The sequence below is a fragment of the Papaver somniferum genome, unplaced genomic scaffold (assembly GCF_003573695.1).
Source record: "Papaver somniferum cultivar HN1 unplaced genomic scaffold, ASM357369v1 unplaced-scaffold_103, whole genome shotgun sequence".
Classification (NCBI taxonomy): Eukaryota; Viridiplantae; Streptophyta; class Magnoliopsida; order Ranunculales; family Papaveraceae; genus Papaver; species Papaver somniferum.
Window position 1 is genome coordinate 1,352,012 of NW_020619159.1, and position 18,927 is coordinate 1,370,938.

At 34.5% G+C, this 18,927-nt stretch overlaps 2 protein-coding genes across 2 annotated transcripts; one reads left to right on the plus strand and one right to left on the minus strand.

Annotated features, from left to right (window-relative positions):
- Positions 1-1,686: 1,686 nt before the first annotated feature.
- Positions 1,687-2,593, minus strand: LOC113327555. Its single transcript, XM_026574734.1, has 2 exons — positions 2,521-2,593; positions 1,687-2,411 (listed from the first exon to the last, which is right to left on the minus strand). Exons 1-2 carry the CDS (start codon positions 2,591-2,593, stop codon positions 1,687-1,689), a joined length of 798 nt encoding a protein of 265 aa, XP_026430519.1.
- A 4,627-nt stretch (positions 2,594-7,220) lies between these two features.
- Positions 7,221-8,131, plus strand: LOC113327556. The gene is made up of 2 exons (XM_026574735.1): positions 7,221-7,401; positions 7,500-8,131. The coding sequence occupies exons 1-2, from the start codon at positions 7,221-7,223 to the stop codon at positions 8,129-8,131; spliced, it is 813 nt and encodes a 270-aa protein (XP_026430520.1).
- Positions 8,132-18,927: the final 10,796 nt, after the last annotated feature.

The window sequence follows — 18,927 nt, forward strand, 5'->3', positions numbered from 1 at the left end:
TATTTTTTTATGACCTCTTTATTTTTGTGTTGGCTTTGTCTTTCATTTGATTCAAGATAGGTGAAATTTGTTAGGAATTAGATTAGTTCTGCTTGGTCTTTCATCCTTCTTCTATTGTGAAATTGGACTTCCTTCATATTTTCTTGAATCAACGTACATAGAAATGCAATTTTCACTAGACGTATTGCCTTAGAACATATTAATCGTGATTACAATACATTTTTCAAACTTTTTCTGTTAAAGATGAGTTTATCTATTTTACAATTTAGTCTCAGAAATCAATTTACGACTTATAACGAAGTGTGTAGACTTTTTTGAGTTAACGTATATAAAATTCAACATTTTTATGAACTCTTTCCTTTTGTGTTGGCTTTGTCTTTCTATATGATTCAAGATAGATGAAATTTGTTAGGATTTGGATTAGTTCTGCTTGGTCTTTCATCCTTCTTCTATTGTGAAATTTGACTTCCTTCATATTTTCTTGAATCAACGTACATAGAAATGCAATTTTTACTAGACATATTTCCTTTAAACATATTAATTGTGAATACAATACATTTTTCAAACTTTTTCTGTTAAAGATGAGTTTATCTACTTTACAATTTTGTCTCAGAAATCAATTTACGACTTATAACGAAGTGTGTAGACTTTTTTGAGTTAACGTATATAAAATTCAACATTTTTATGAACTCTTTCCTTTTGTGTTGGCTTTATCTTTCTATCTGATTCAAGATAGATGAAATTTGTTAAGATTTGGATTAGTTCTGCTTGGTCTTTCATCCTTTTTCTATTGTGAAATTTGACTTCCTTCATATTTTCTTGAATCAACGTACATAGAAATGCAGTTTTTACTAGACGTATTTCCTCAGAACATATTAATTGTGATTACAATACATTTTTCAAACTTTTTTTTTTTGGGTAAGTCCAAATTGTATTGATGAATAGCCAATATGTACAAAGAGTTTACAAGAAAAGAGTTCTGAAGACCCCAAAAACTTACAAACTACTTAAATCTGAAATATGAAACATTTGGATATTCTAACAAATGAAGAAAATATGGTCTTTCATCATAGTTTAAACCTTCACCATTTCTTAGAGAACAACCCCTCTTTGCCATATTGTCTGCCGCGAAGTTAGCCTCACGATAGGTGTGCACAAAACGAATGAAAACATATCTACTTTGAATCAAACTCTACCTGTGTTTAACAAACCAACGAACGTTCGAAGTTGTCAATGCTGTAATAACACCAACCGAGTCTGAACGAACAAAGACCTTGTTTTCAAACTTTTTCTATTAAAGGTGAGTTTATCTAGTTTACAATTTAGTCTCAGAAATCAATTTCCGACTTATAACAAAGTGTGTAGAGATTTTTGAGTTAACTTTTATAAAATTCAACAGTTTTATGAACTCTTTCTTTTTGTGTTAGCTTTGTCTTTCTATTTGATTCAGGATTGATGAAATTTGTTAGGATTTGGATTAGTTCTGCTTGGTCTTTCATCCTTCTTCTATTGTGAAATTTGATTTCCTTTATATTTTCTTGAATCAACGTACATAGAAATGCAATTTTTACTGGACATATTGCCTTAGAAAACAAAAGACCAAGCAAGCAAATTTTTTCTCTCTCTTAACTTTGCTTTGGCGATTTTAGGGTTTTCAATTTTTTTTCAAAAACTTTTTTCCGCGCTTCATCTTGGATCATCTCTTTGGTGATCAACAAAATTCTGATTAACTCCCAGCACATTAGTATCTTCAGGCACCTTAGATTCTTGCATCGTCTTGTTAACTGGATGCCACTTCAGATTACTTTTAGTAGGATTATCCAAAGGATTCTTCTTAGTTTTTCTCCTACAATCAGATTCAACATGACCCACAATTCTGCAACATGAGCAAAATTTAGGAATTTTTTGAAGTTCAACAAACTGATCGAAACTTCTTCCATCCACTGTTACATGAATGGAATCTGGAACTTTCTTTGCGAAATCAATATCAATTAAAACAGCTGCATAACAACCATACTCATGATTCAAGGTCTTCTTATCTACCATAATGGGAGTGCCTAGGTTTTTTCCAAGAGATAACAACACTTTTTCCGTCCACAATTCAACATATAAGCCAGGAAAATTAACCCAAACAACAGCATGAGAAGAACTTTCTTTATCCGGATCAAACCATGGAAACCAGTCATGAAGATGTAACTCTTGTTGATCGATTTTCCATGTTTTCTCACGGATTTTTAGTTTATCTTCCTCAGTTGAAAACTTGATAATAAAGAAACCCTTATTCATAGGCGTAAACTTGACCCTTCCTGGACCTAAACTCCATTGGTCTTCCAAAGATTTCTTAACATCAGTAAAGCGAGAAACCCTAAAATCCAGTCTACCACTGAGACTGAAATTCCAAGCCGCACACCCTTCTTGAAAAAAAACTAACGGGATTTCCATAGAGGGTTTATCATCATGAAAACACAGGATTTGGTAAAATGCTAATATCAATAATAGAATGATTCTGCATTTGTTTACCTTTGACCATGTCTGCAAAGGAAATAGAATTCCTAAGAGATGTAGACGAACCAGGAACAGATTGTTCTCCCATTGTAGATCATCTAAAGATGATCAAACAATGAAGAAAACGTGAAAAAAATGAGAAACCCTAAAAAAACCAAAGAAAAAATCGCCAGAGAAAAGAAGAGAGAGAGAAAATAAATAATAGTGCCCTAAACAACAACAGAGTCAGTTGGGAGGATACGCCATATACAGGAAAGAAAACTAGGTTTAGCTTTCTTTGATTTTCTGTTATTGATATGCTTAGTTTGACAGTCTTTTGAAAAAATGTATTGTAATCACAATAAATATGTTCTAAGCCATTACGTCTAGTAAAAATTGTATTTCTGTGTACGTTGATTCAAGAAAATATGAAGGAAGTCAAATTTCACAATATAAGAAGGATGAAAGACCAGCCAGAACTAATCCAAATTCTAACAAATTTCATCTATTTGAATCAAATTGAAAGACAAAGCCAAGACAAAAATAAAGAGTTCATAAAAATGTTGAATTTTTTATACGTTAACTCAAAAAAGTCTACACTCTTCGTTATAAGTCGGAAGTCAATTTCTGAGACTAAATTGTAAACTAGTTAAACTCATCTTTAACAGAAAAAGTTTGAAAAATGTATTGTAATCACAATAAATATGTTCTAAGGCAGTACGTCTAGTAAAAATTGCATTTCTATGTACGTTGATTCAAGAATATATGAAGGAAGTCAAATTTCACTGTAGAAGAAGGACAAAAGACCAAGCAGAACTAATCGAAATCCTAACAAATTTCATCTATCTTGAATCAAATAGAAAGACAAAGCCAACACAAAAAGAAAGTGTTCATAAAAATGTTGAATTTTATATATGTTAACTCAAAAAGTCTACACACTTCGTTATACGTCTGAAATTGATTTCTGAGACTAAATTGTAAACTAGATAAACTCATCTTTAATAGAAAAAGTTTGAAAAATGTATTGTAATCACAAATAATATGTTCTAAGGCATTACGTCTAGTAAAAATTGCATTTCTATGTACGTTTATTCAAGAAAATATGAAGGAAGTCAAATTTCACAATAGAAGAAGGATGTAAGACCAGCTAGAACTAATCCAAATTCAAACAAATTTCATCTATTTGAATCAAATTGAAAGACAAAGCCAATACAAAAATAAAGAGTTCATAAAAATGTTGAATATTTTATATGTTAACTCAAAAAAGTCTACACTCTTCGTTATAACTCGGAAGTTGATTTCTGAGACTAAATTGTAAACTAGATAAACTCATCTTTAACAGAAAAATTTTGAAAAATGTATTGTAATCACAATTAATTTTTTCTAAGGCAGTACGTTGATTCAAGAAAATATGAAGGAAGTCAAATTTCACAATAGAAGAAGGATGAAAGACCATGAAGAACTAATCCAAATCCTAACAAATTTCATCTATCTTGAATCAAATAGAAATACAAAGCCAACACAAAAAGAAAGAGTTCATAAAAATGTTGAAGTTTATGTACGTTAACTCAAAAAAGTGTGTTGGATTTGTCTTTCTATTTGATTCAAGATATATGAAATTTGTTAGGATTTTGATTAGTTCTGCATGGTCTTTCATCCTTCTTCTATTGTAAAATTTGACTATAAGTGTTTTTTCTCTCTCATGCGAATTTTTCTCTCCAAAAAATTGGCGAATTTTTTCTTTAGGGTTTTCAACTTTCATCAACGTTTTTCCTTCATTCTAGATCATCTTTGGTGATTTAGGATGGGGGAAAACCCTGATTCCAACGTGAATAATCATGGGAACAATAAGGTATCTTTTGCTGATTTGGTTAAGGGTAAAAAACCCTATATGTTAACAGATTCAGATTTCTTATCTCTCCCTGAGGCATCAACATATTTGGAAGAACCATCTTTGGTTTTGCCTAATAATCTACTTCAAGAGGGACGTGATATATTTCAGTTCAGTCTCATTGGGAGATTGAACTTTAAGGGCTTAAAACTTGCTGATGTTCAAAAGAGTTTGGAGGAACAATGGGGTTTCGGTGCTGGAAGATGTAAGTTAGTTCCAATGACAAAAGGGTTCTTTATCATAAAGTTAACTTCAGCATATGACAAGGAACGTGTATGGCATGGTGATACTTGGCTTATACAGAATCAACAACTTAGGGTTTTTAATTTTTACCCAAATTTTGATCCAGAAAGACAGCAAACTTCAAGAGCTTCAGTTTGGGTAAGTTTCCCTGGTTTGTACATTGAGTTATGGACTAAGAAAATTCTTCTTTCCATTGCTAAAATATTGGAAAAACGATGCTATTGATCAAAAGACTTTGGATCATGATGTTGGAAAACTATGCGCGTTCTGATTGATAGACTTTGCTAAGTTGATTCCTAAAAGAATTCGCTTGAATGCAAATGGAAAAGAGTTCTGGCAGTATATTGAAATTCAAGACTTAGAGAATGTCAAATTCTGCACTCATTGTAAGTTTATGGGCCACAAATTTGAGAATTGCCTTGCTGCAAAGAAAATTTTGGGAGGTTCTAATGCTGTAAAGAAGTCACCTACTGTGAAGGTCCTTGGGTCATTAGCATTTGTCTTTCTAACTGGGTGAGGAGAAACTTTTTTTCTCTCTCTTGGCTCTGAGGCGATTTTCCTTAGGGTTTAGGGTTTACAAACTTTCAAAAATTTCTAGCGCTCAATACTATAATCATCCTTGGTGATTACGATGGGAGAAAAATCTGTGGGTGATTCTAATCATCCTAAGTTCACGTTTGCTGAATTGGTGATGGGAAAACATAACAAAAAACAAGTTTCAACAACAGTTGATATAGGCTCTTTACCAAACCCTACTACCAGAGATGGAAAACCGGCTGTTGTTATTCCTCAAGACTATTATGAAGAAGGCTGTCAAATATGGAGATTTAGCCTTATTGGAAGATTAGATCTCAAAGGTGTGAAGCTCATTGATGTTAAGAAAAATCTGGAACAGCAATGGGGTTTGGGAGAAGCTGGGGTTCAGTTTATCCCTATGAACCGTGGTTTCTTCATTATAAAAACTATTAACTCAAGATGACAAGGACAAAGTTTTCAAGGATGGCAACAAAACTCCATGGATTGTTAATGATCAGCCTCTTCGTTTGATCGAATGGTATCCAGGGTTTGATGCAGATAAGCAATGTACTTCTCATTCAACGGTTTGGGTGAAGTTTCCTAGCCTGCCCGTGGAGATGTGGGTAGAAAAAACGCTTTTAGCTTTAGGGAAATCTCTTGGAACGCCCATTGTGGTAGATAAGAGAACCCTAAATCATGAATATGGTCATTATGCATCTGTTTTGATTGATATAGATTTTGCTAAACATGATACTGATTCAGTTTATGTTGAAGTTGATGGTCGACACTTTCTGCAAACCTATTGAAATTCTAAACAACCTAAGTTTTGCTCCAAGTGCAAGATTGTTGGGCACTTAGATAAAGAATGTAGGAAGAAGCATGCAGTTAATGCATTACATGCAGCTCATGCACGTACTGACGTCAGAAAAAATGCTGGTTCTCATCGCAGCAGCTGGGTGGTTCTTCTCTTCAGTTTGATAGAACTCTAGAGATGGGAAGTTCTTCAGCAAACCAAGCAACACAGCAGGATGCTTTGCATCAGGCTCAGCAACCTCAAACTCTGGTTATTCATCAAGGGGAGAATAATGATACATGGCAGACTATAAGTCATAAGAAGAATGGAAAGAAGAATAAGAAAGTTGCTACAGATTCTCGTGTGCAGGTTGATGTGGTGAGGATTGGTGCTGCCAATTTTGAACAACAGCTTCAAGAAGATCTGATCAGGTCCGAAGCTGCAATGCGCACTGCTGCAGCTATGGCGGAGAAGGCTGTTGCTGCGCATTCAGTTTAGTTAGTAGGGCAAAGTCGCTGAGTACTGTTGCCTTAAATACTAAGCCTGGTGGGAATGTGAATTGCTAGAACTAGACTTCCTAATCCGGGTAGGATTCCTGTTTCAGAAGCTATTTATACCTGTTTGTGCAGCTGTGGAAGAGAGTTCTGAATACGTCTCTTCAAACAAGTTTAATATCTTGGATAGTACTCTTGTGGGTGTGAAACGGCAAGTGTTCATGAGCTTGGGCATATTGATGAAGTTGACGGTTAAGCACAATAGCTTTTGGCTTTTCAGGCTAGACTAGACACTTTGAGGGATGTTGATGTTTTAACCGATTTGGATGAGGAATCAGAGCTAGGAGTTCGAGCAAGAAAGGTTTTTCTCCAAGATTAAAATCCTCCTCAAGTACTTCTGAAGTACAGCTAACCAATAATCAAAATCCTATTGTTTAAATGCGGGTGTTGTTTTGGAATATCAATGGAGTTGCACGTGATGTAGCTCAAGATTAAACTTAAGGAGTTGATAGGATATTTTAAACCTGATATTTTTGGTATTGCTGAGCCCAAAAGTTCCCTGTTCTGCTGGGTTCGATATGGTTTGCTTAGAGAAGGTTATTCTTCTCATGTATTAATAATGCTTCTTCTTCTAGTATGCATATTTGGGTTGTTATTCAAATACTCTAAATCTTTCAATTGTTAATGTCAGTAAGCAGGCAATAACGGTTGAGGTGGATGGTGTCATGTTCTTTTGTCCATGCTAGCTATATTCAGGTTACTAGGAGGAGTCTTTGGCAGCAACTTGTTAGTCCTGGTGATGGTATTCCTTTGTTTAGTCATTGGGGATTTTAACTGTATTCTTCGTTTGGATGAGAAGAAGGGTGGTCTTGAACCTAGAACCTCAGCTATTAATGAGTTTTCAGATTGGTTGGATGACAACAATCTTTTTGAAGCTGATGCCTTGGGAAGTAAGTTCACTTGGACGAATAGACAATCAGGTATGACTAGAAGTATTATTAAACTGATCGTGCTATTATTAATGCGGCTTGGCTTGAAAAATTTGAGAATTGGCGGTGTAAAGCTCTTCCTAGGGAAGTTTCTGACCATTCTACTCTTTTGGGTTTTCCTTTTGCTGTTCCAAGACCCAAAAGAGCTCCTTTTCGAGTTCAAAAGATGTGGTTCTTACATTCTGATTTCCTTCGTATGGTTAGAGATAGTTGGAATATGCCTATTTCTGGGTCTTTTGATTTTATTTTCACTCAAAAATTAAAGAGACTAAAAGGAATTATCAAGGAATGGAATCTTCGTGTTTTTGGTAATGTGCATTCTAGGTTAAAGCAGGATCAGTTGAGGTTTGAGGCAGCTGCTCTTCTTTCTGATGATAACCCGGATGACATTACTAAGCTAAATATTATGAAGGATGCTATGGCTAAACTTAATGATACTCGTGCTCAGTTGAATACTATGCTTAAGCAGAAATCTAGAAATAAGTGGCTTGTGGAGGGTTCAAGTAACACTAATTTCTTTCATAATAGCATTAGAATTCGTAGAAGTTCTAACACTATCTCTGAACTTGTTGACAGTGCAGGCAATACTATTTCTGATTATGAGCTGCTTAGAAATCATGTTGTGCACTATTATGAGGACAAGTTTAATGGGCCGGAGTGGAGATTGATCCTATTTTATTTGACTATGATCATATTAGCATCTCGGAGGAGGAAAGTTTAGCCATGGACAGAATTCCATCTTCTGAGGAGATTAAACAAGCAGTTTTTGATCTAGGGGCAGACAGTGCTCCAGGGCCGGATGGGTTTTCTGGATGTTTCTATAGACACTGCTGGGATATTATTCAAGATGATTTATTAAGAGCCGTTATTTATTGCTGGAATTCTGGTCATATCCCAAATGGGGTAAATTCTAGTCTAATTGTTTGATTCCCAAGGTAAGAGGTGCTAATTCTCTTCGTAATTTTCGTCCTATTGGTCTCAGTAATTTTTTCTTCAAAATCTTTACTAAGATCTTAGCTACTAGACTGGGGAGTTTTAGATAAACTTGTTTCTGAAGAACAGGTGGCTTTCATGAAAGGGCGTAACATCCATGAAAACATTAGTCTTGCTTCTGAATTGATTAATGAACTTCATATCAATCGTAAGGATGGTAATTTGGGCCTTAAGCTTGATATCTCTCAAGCTTTTGACACGGTCAGTTGGTCTTTTGTCTTGGAGGTTTTTCGTAGGTATGGTTTCTCGGAGCATTGGTGCACTTGGATTTCTCATATCTTCAATTCTGCTAGAATCTCTATTCTCTTGAATGGCAGTCCGGAGGGTTTTTTCAAGATAAATAGAGGTTTACGTCAGGGAGATCCTCTTTCTCCCTTGATCTTTGTTTTGATGGAAGATGTCCTTAGCAGAAATATCACAAGCTTTTTGCAGAGAAGAAGATGTCTTACATGGTAACTAGAGGTGGTATTTCTCCTACTCATCTCTTTTTTGCTGATGATATTATGATTTTCTGTAAAGGAAATTTGCGGAGCATTAATAATCTGGTGGATCTGTTGGGTAAGTATCAGCGTGCTTCGGGTCAATCTGTTTGTCGCCAAAAGAGTAAAATTTATTATGGTGGTGGTTCGTTGAGTAGACGTAATTATCTTGTTGATTATTTGGGTATGAGTGTTGCTTCTTTCCCTGATCGTTATTTGGGTGTTCAAATAATGCCTGGTGCTGTTAGGTATCATCATATTGCAAATGTGGTTGAGAAGATTAAAACCCAGCTTGCTGGTTGGAAGGGTTTTTTTATCTTTTCATGACCGCATTGTGCTTGTTAAATCTGTTATTTCGAGTTATTCCATTCATAATATGGCTATTTATAAGTGGCCTAGCAAGTTCATTGTGCAATGTGAGCGTGCAATTAGGAATTTTATTTGGTCTGGTGACTCTAATGTCAGTCGTGCTGTTGTGGTGGCGTATGATAAAATCTGTTGCCCTTTTGAGGAGGGGGGTTTGGGTTTATCTCGTATGGCTACTATGAATTTGCAATGTTGATGAAGTTATGGTGGAAAATCAGTACTTCTAAGAAGAATTGGGCAGGTTATCTTAAGGCTAAATTTTTTAGTCGAAGAGGCTACATTAAGACTTATGGGGTGAAGTCTACCATTCTTCCAGGCATTAGAAGGGTTTATAAATATGTGGAGGCTAACACTAAAGTTCTTCTTGGTGATGGCAGGTCTACTTCTCTCTATTATGATGTTTGGTATGGAGAAAAATGTTTTGCAGAGATACTAGATGATTTTACTCTTGACAGATTGGTTTTGGTGAGTGATTGTTATAGGGATAACCAATGGGTTTTCTCTGAAAATCACTTGAACTGTTTACTCGCGGCTGGTGTGGATATGCATAATCTTCCTTTGCCAAATGGGGGTGAAGATAAGAGAGTTTGGATGCCAAACTTTTCAGGTGATTTTTCGGTAAGTTCTGCCAAGGAATTATTCGTCAGAAACATGGTAGATTCAATGCAGCGTCTATGCTGTGGAGGAAGGAAATTCACCCTAAACTTGCGGCTCAAAACTGGAAATTCATTCGTGGTGCTTGTGCCACTTTGGATATCATTCAATCTAGGTTCAAATTATTTGGCTAACAAGTGTGTTCTGTGTGAAACTGAGGAAGAATCTCTAGAACATATTCTTTTTCATTGTTCTTTTGCAGCTCGTGCGTGGTCTTGGATTTCTGGTATCTTTGGTATGTCAGCAAATTTCGACATTGTGGCTTCTTTCAAGGCAGCGAAGGGAAGAAGTGCAATTGTCCGTGACTTGTGGCTGGTGGCGAACTTAGTAATCAGGTCAGAACTTTGGGCTATGCGCAACAAATGCATCTTTGAGAAACAGAAACCGAGCTGGAGTCTATTTTCTAAAAGAGTGCTGAAGCTAATTCAAGAATATTCAGTCCGTCTCAAAGGGTTTATGCGCAACAGTGTGGAAGATATGATGCTGTTGGATTACTTCCGTGTGGTTCATAGAAGTGTTAGTCACCAGCAGCCTATTAAAGTGTTATGGAAGCCTCCGGATCTTAATGAGATTCTAATTTGTTGTGATGGAGCAGCGCGTGGGAATCCAGGCATTGCGGGAGCAGGAGTGGTGGCAAGAGACTCTAGCTGTGCAGTTCTTGGTGCTTTGAGTATTGGTCTTGGAGTTACTAGAAACTATTTGGCGGAACTATATGCAATTATAATTGGTATGGAATGGGCAATGCAATGGAATTATGATCGTATTTGTGTGCAATCTGATTCCTATGGAGTAGTTCAAGCTTTACAAAGCTCTTCTATTCCTTGGTTTGCAAGAACAAGATGGGAGAGGTTATGCAATCATTATATTTCTATAAGGATTATTCATACTTTCAGAGAGGTGAACTTTTCAGCAGATAAGATGGCTAAGAATGGTTGTTATCTAGATAATGAAGAAGGAGTTCAGTATGAAGGAAAACCTGATTTTTTAATTTCTGTTGAAAATCCCAATGTTTCCTATTATCGTTTCAAGTAGTGTTACAAGTTTTTGGGGTTGCTGTGACCTCTTTTCTTGTAATCTACTTTTTGTAAATTTTGTTATCTATTAATACAATTTTTGACTTATCAAAAAAAAAAGTCACCTACTGTGAACATTAAGAATGACAAAGAAGGAAAATCACTCAAATCTGTTTGGAAAAAAGTTGGTGAAACTTCCCATGCAGGCCATGCAATTAACGTCAATAATGTGAAGGCTGGTAAGGAGAGGATAAATTCAGTTCATGAGGTTGCTGTTTCTGAGGATATTGAATCAATTCATGAGAATTCTGATGATAAACATCTAGAAGAGCAGCTCGAAAAAGCTTTTACTGAGTATCGTGAAGCTCAGATTAAGTTGATGAGATGTAAAAACAATATTTCAGCCAAAAAAGATCTTGCTTTACGTAAGAATTCTATCCATATTGATAATGCAGATAGTACACAAGGGAACTCTAGCAAGCAATTCGTGCAAACTAGGGAACAAGAGTCCGTGCAAACTAGGAAAGCTCAGCAAGAGTCCGTACAAACTGGGAAAGCTCAGCAAGAGTCCGTACAAACTGGGGAAGCTCAGCCAATTTTGGGAGATCAAGCCCAGTAAGAGTTCGTGTCTAAAAAGAATTTGGAAGATATTCCAAATATTCAGTATGATTCTGCGTTTATAACAAACTCAGTTATGGAAACAAATTCCGTGTTCAAGCAAAATCCTGAAAAGGGTACGACCAGTTCTAAAGAGGATTGGAAAATAGTTATGGGTAAGAACTCCCCTAATAAACGTACATCTTTTAAATTTAAATCTTTCGATACTCCTTTGGTGGATGAGCTTTTTCAAGATGAACTTGTGGTGAATAACAAGTATGGTGCCCTAGCTTCAGAGTTAGGCCTTACTAATGATTCTAGTGAGATTTTGGTGGAGGAGGAACAAGATGATTCTAGTGACTCGGACAATAGTATGGGTTCGAAAGATTGGGGTGAAATTGATGCAGATATTCTAGCCAGGAAGCAAGCTAGAAAAGTGGCCAAGCAAGCTGCCAAGATCATGGCTATGAATTCAAAGTGTAATGAGGATAGTCCAAGCCGTGAGCATAACAAGGACATTCAAGCAGGGTTGGAGGAAAATGTTTTTGATCTAGATAATATTTTGTCTACAGAGGAACTAGATGAGGCAAGTACTATTCAACTTGATGAAGTGCGTACTAAATTCATTAGAGATCCAGCCTTTCGACGAGACTATTTAGAGGAAAAAAAGAAGAAAATGGATAAAATGTCAACAAAAAAAAATGTTCAATCTCCTATTAAGCTTGTTCCAGGTGGTAATTATGATTCAGATGAAAATGAACAGGATTATGACAATGATGAAACTTATGATGATTATGAAGATGAATTCAAGGGGCACTATGATTTGACTAAAATAATTGATGATCTCATTCCCAAGAAGAGGAATTTTAGAGTTGGAAATAAGGGGCGAAAACGTTATTAGTTTTCTTCTTTGTGCTATTTTTTATTGCTTAAGAGTTTATTTTATGCGTTTTTTAGAGTTTTTTGCCCCTTTGGTTTATGGGGGTGTGGAGGCCTAGCGCCTCCCATTTTGTAATTCTTGTAATTACGTTTTTTTTTGCTTTAATAAACCGTTTTGACCTAGCAAAAAAAAAAAACTCAAAAAAGTCTACACACTTCGTTATTCATCTGAAATTGATTTCTGAGACTAAATTGTAAACTAGATAAACTCATCTTTAACAGAAAAAGTTTGAAAAATGTATTGTAATCACAAATAATATGTTCTAAAGGAAGTCAAATTTCACAATAGAAGAAAGATAAAAGCCCAGGCAGAACTAATCAAAATTCCAACAAATTTCATCTATTTAAATCAAATTGAAAGACAAAGCCAATACAAAAATAAAGAGTTCATAAAATCGTTAGATTTTTTATACTTTAACTCAAAAAAGTCTACACTCTTCGTTATAAGTCGGAAGTTGATTTCTGAGACTAAATTGTAAACTAGTTAAACTCATCTTTAACAGAAAAAGTTTGAAAAATGTATTGTAATCACAATAAATATGTACTAAGGTAGTAAGTCTAGTAAAAATTGCATTTCTATGTACGTTGATTCAAGAATATATGAAGGAAGTCAAATTTCACTATAGAAGAAGGACAAAAGACCAAGCAGAACTAATCCAAATCCTAACAAATTTTATCTATCTTGAATCAAATAGAAAGAAAAAGCAAACACAAAAAGAAAGTGTTCATATAAATGTTAAATTTTATATATGTTAACTCAAAAAGTCTACACATTTCGTTATACGTCTGAAATTGATTTCTGAGACTAAATTGTAAACTAGATAAACTCATCTTTAACAGAAAAAAGTTTGAAAAATGTATTGTAATCACAAATAATATGTTCTAAGGCATTACGTCTAGTAAAAATTGCATTTCTATGTACGTTGATTCAAGAAAATATGAAGGAAGTCAAATTTCACAATAGAAGAAGGATGAAAGACCAGCCAGAACTAATCCAAATTCTAACAAGTTTCATCTATTTGAATCAAATTGAAAGACAAATCCAATACAAAAGTAAAGAGTTCATAAAAATGTTGAAGTTTTTATACGTTAACTCAAAAAAGGTTACACTCTTCGTTATAAGTCGGAAGTTGATTTCTGAGACTAAATTGTAAACTAGATAAACTCATCTTTAACAGAAAAAGTTGAAAAATGTATTGTAATCACAAATAATATGTTCTAAGGCATTACGTCTAGTAAAAATTTATGTTGATTCAAGAAAATATGAAGGAAGTCAAATTTCACAATAGAAGAAGGATAAAAGCCCAGGCAGAACTAATCCAAATTCCAACAAATTTCATATATTTGAATCAAATTGAAAGACGAAGCCAATAAAAAAATAAAGAGTTCATAAAAATGTTAGATTTTTTATACTTTAACTCAAAAAAGTCTACACTCTTCGTTATAAGTCGGAAGTTGATTTCTGAGACTAAATTATAAACTAGATAAACTCATCTTTAACAGAAAAAGTTTGAAAAATGTATTGTTATTACAATTTATATGTTATAAGGAAGTACGTCTAGTAAAAATTGCATTTCTATGTACGTTGATTCAAGAATATATGAAGGAAGTCAAATTTCACAATAGAAGAAGGATGAAAGGCCAAGCAGAACTTATCCAAATCCTAACAAAATTCATCTATCTTGAATCAAATAAAAAGACAAATGCAACACAAAAACAAAGAGTTCATAAAAATATTGAATTTTATATACGTTAACTCAAAAAAGTGTACAAACTTCGGTATAAGTCGGAAATTGATTTCTGAGACTAAATTGTAACTAGATAAACTCATCTTTAATAGATAAAGTTTGAAAAATTTATTGTAATCACATTTAATATGTTCTAAAGAATTACGTCTAGTAAAAATTGCATTTCTATATACGTTAATTCAAGAAAATATGAAGGAAGCCAAATTTCAAAATTGAAGAAGGATGAAAGACCAGCCAGAACTAATCCAAATTGTAACAAATTTCATCTATTTGAATCAAATTGAAAGACAAAGCCAATACAAAAATAAAGAGTTCATAAAAATGTTGAATTTTTATACGTTAACTCAAATAAGTCTACACTCTTTGTTATAAGTCGGAAGTTGATTTCTGAGACTAAATTGTAAACAAGATAAACTCATCTTTAACATAAAAAGTTTGAAAAATGTATTGTAATCACAATTAATATGTTCTAAGCCATTACGTCTAGTATAAATTGCATTTCTGTGTACGTTGATTCAAGAAAATATGAAGGAAGTCAAATTTCACAATATAAGAATGATGAAAGACCAGCCAGAACTAATCCAAATTCTAAAAAATTTCATCTATTTGAATCAAATTGAAAGACAAAGCCAAGACAAAAATAAAGAGTTCATAAAAATGTTGAATTTTTTATACGTTAACTCAAAATAGTCTACACTCTTCGTTATAAGTCGGAAGTTGATTTCTAAGACTAAATTGTAAACTAGATAAACTCATCTTTAACAGAAAAAGTTTGCAAAATGTATTGTAATCACAATTAATATGTTCTAAGGAAGTACGTCTAGTAAAAATTTCATTTCAATGTACGTTGATTCAAGAATATATGAAGGAAGTCAAATTTCATTATAGAAGAAGGACGAAATACCAAGCAGAACTAATCCAAATCCTAACAAATTTCATCTATCTTGAATCAAATAGAAAGTCAAAGCCAACACAAAAAGAAAGTATTCATAAAAATGTTAAATTTTATATACGTTAACTCCAAAAGTTTACACACTTCGTTATAAGTCGGAAATTGATTTCTGAGACTATATTGTAAACTAGATAAACTCATCTTTAACAGAAAAAGTATGAAAAATGTATTTTAATCACAATTAATATGTTCTAAGCCATTACGTCTAGTAAAAATAGCATTTCTGTGTACGTTGATTCAAGAAAATATGAAGGAAGTCAAATTTTACAATATAAGAAGGATGAAAGACCAGCCAGAACTAATCCAAATTGTAACAAATTGCATCTATTTGAATCAAATTGAAAGACAAAGCCAATACAAAAATAAATACTTCATAAAAATGTTGAATTTTTATACTTTAACTCAAATAAGTCTACACTCTTTGTTATAAGTCGGAAGTTGATTTCTGAGACTAAATTGTAAACAAGATAAACTCATCTTTAACAGAAAAAGTTTGAATAATGTATTGTAATCACAATTAATATGTTCTAAGCCATTACGTCTAGTAAAAATTGTATTTCTGTGTACGTTGATTCAAGAAAATATGAACGAAGTCAAATTTCACAATATAACAAGGATGAAAGACCAGCTAGAACTAGTCCAAAATTCTAACAAATTTTATCTATTTGAATCAAATTGAAAGACAAAGCCAAGACATAAATAAAGAGTTCATAAAAATGTTGAATTTTTTATACTTTTTTTTTTTTGCTAAGTCCATTTAAAAAAGTCTACACTCTTCGTTATAAGTCGAAAGTCGATTTCTGAGACTAAATTGTAAACTAGTTAAACTTATCTTTAACAGAAAAAGTTTGAAAAATGTATTGTAATCACAATAAATATGTTCTAAGGTAGTAAGTCTAGTAAAAATTGCATTTCTATGTACGTTGATTCAATGGCAAAGCGTGGTTGTTTACTAGAGGACGGGGTTGGTTTTCACTTTGAAGGTCGACCAGTTTTTTTAAGTTCTATTGAGTTTCCAAATGTAATTTATTATCGTTTTAAATAGGTTTTAGGAGTTTTTTAGGGGTTACTCTGATCCCTTTTCTCCTTCACCTATCTTGTAAATTTCTTTTTTATCAATATATTTTCTTGACTTAGCAAAAAAAAAAGATTCAAGAATATATGAAGGAAGTCAAATTTCACTATAGAAGAAGGACAAAAGACCAAGCAGAACTAATCCAAATCCTAACAAATTTTATCTATCTTGAATCAAATAGAAAGACAAAGCATACACAAAAACAAAGTGTTCATATAAATGTTGAATTTTATATATGTTAACTCAAAAAGTCTACACACTTCGTTATACGTCTGAAATTGATTTCTGAGACTAAATTGTAAACTAGATAAACTCATCTTTAACAGAAAAAGTTTGAAAAATGTATTGTAATCACAAATAATATGTTCTAAGGCATTACGTCTAATGAAGATTATCTTTGGATGTTTCCTAAAAACCCTAAAACATTAGGGTTTAGTTTTTTCACGTAGGTTTCATAGTTCATCACGGATTCAATATGGTAGAAAATAATCCTAGTTCATCACGGATTCAGCAACACCAATCCTTTGCGGACAAGGTAAGGGGAAAACAAACCCTAAAACCAACAGGAATTGATATTACTAGTTTACCTAATCCTACTCTGATTGATGGAGAACCATCCCTTGTTATACCCGCGGATTACTATGAAGAGGGTTGTAAACCCTTTCAACACAGTTTCATTGCACGACTAAACTTCACGGGGCTGAAGTTCTTTGAGGTAAAAACTCTTTTAATATCTCAATGGCAGATTAATCCTAATTCTGTTAGGTTTATGACTATGGGAAAAGGTTTCTTTGTTATTATGCTACAAGCTGAGGAAACTAAGGAGAGAATTAGACGTACAAAGTGGTTTGTTCAACAACATGAACTCAAGTTAATGGATTGGTACCCAGGTTTTGATCCTGATCGTCAAAAAACTTCCCATGCAAACGTATGGGTTCACTTTCCTGGTTTACATGCAGAACTATGGACTGAGAAGAACTTGTTATCTATGGGAAAAGTTTTAGGGACTCCTATTGTGGTTGATCAAAGAACCCTAAATCTGGAGTATGGAAACTTTGCTTCAGTTTTGGTAGATGTGGATTTTGCAAAACACATTCCAAGTAGAATTAAGATTACAGCTGGGGGGAGAACGTTTTGGCAATACTTGGATATCCCAAAATCACCTAAATTCTGTATGAAGTGCTGCATAATTGGTCACAATGATGTTGAATGTAGAAGACAATCAAAGAATGATGAGAAAACTTCTAAGGCTGATGCGAAAGGAGAGTGGCAGAATGTGCGTAATAGGAGAAACCGTAAGGGTGATGGAGTTGACGCAACCGTGGCTGTTGCTGGTGGTACAAACGTTGTTGCTGTAGGTGTTGGCGCTGCTGTAGGTGGTGTAAACGCTGTTGCTGTAGGTGTTGGCGCTGCTGTAGGTGGTGTAAACGATGGTGCTATTGTGGTTCATGATGTTGTTAACGGTGCTGGTGGTAATGTGGATGATGCTCTTGCTGTAGGGCACGGTGGAGCTGTGGTGAATGGGGTGCTTGAAGCTGGTTTAGTGGAGAGTGCTGGTGGTTTGGAGCAAACTCTTCAGCTGGAGAATGATTTAGCGAATACTGAAGCCAATCTTCATGCAGCGTCTGAAGCTTTTGAGAAGGCTAAGAAGGCGTTAGCATTGCAAAAGAGTTCTGTTATTGGGTTGTCAATGGTTGAAATTGCAACCTCATCTAAGTCAACTAAGAGTGGTGAATTGGCAAGAACTAATCACTCTAGTGACAGGAATGAAGCGAGTTCTTCTTTTACGCCGGTTGAGGCTGGTAATAAGTCTTTGCAAGACATGGTGGTTGATAATATTGAGGATATCTCAAGCTACAGAGCTGTTGCTGAAACTTCTATCGTGGTTTCTCCTAATAAGTTCAATGTTTTGAATGGTGAGTTGGGTGTGGATAATGATGATGTTGAACACTTTTCTGGAGGGGGTTCGGATGCGGCAGAAAACACTTCTGGAGGTAGTTCGGATGAAGAGTTGACGCCTGAGAAATCTTCATCAGGTGTTAAGGGTGTTAAGTGGGCGGAAATACCAGTGGATATGCCAAAGAAAAGTAGAAAACCAAGCCGGGTTTTGATTACAAGTTCTAGTTCTTCTCAACAACGTTTTAATGATTCCAAATCAGATTCGGATTCTGAAGTGAATGCTTTGGGAAACCGAGTTAGGAAGGGTGTCTCTCCTGTTTTACAAAGTAGGATTCCTAGCAGGATTCCACAAGCTATTCATAATAAAAAGAAGAGTGTTTCCTGATGAGAGTTCTATATTGGAATATTAATGGGGTGGCGAAGGTGGAAGCGGGTATTGCTGAGCCTAAGATTCGTTGCACTGACAATGTAATGATAAGGTTAAATTTGGCTTGTTATAATAAAAAGGTAATTCATAATTCTACTTCTAGTTCTTTGGGTAATTTGTGGATTCTTTGGGATGATTGTATTGAGGAGCCGGTGGTGATTAATATGTCTAGACAGGCCATTACGGTTAAAACTGAGGGGGTTCTTATCTCTTTTGTTCATGCTAGTTATATTCAAGTTTTTCGTAGGAGGCTTTGGAGTCAACTTGAAGCGGTTGACGTAACTACTCCTTGGTTGGTTATGGGTGATTTCAATTGTGTTCTTCGTCAAGATGAAAAGAAAGGGGGTAGGACAACTCGTCTCTCTTGTATTAATG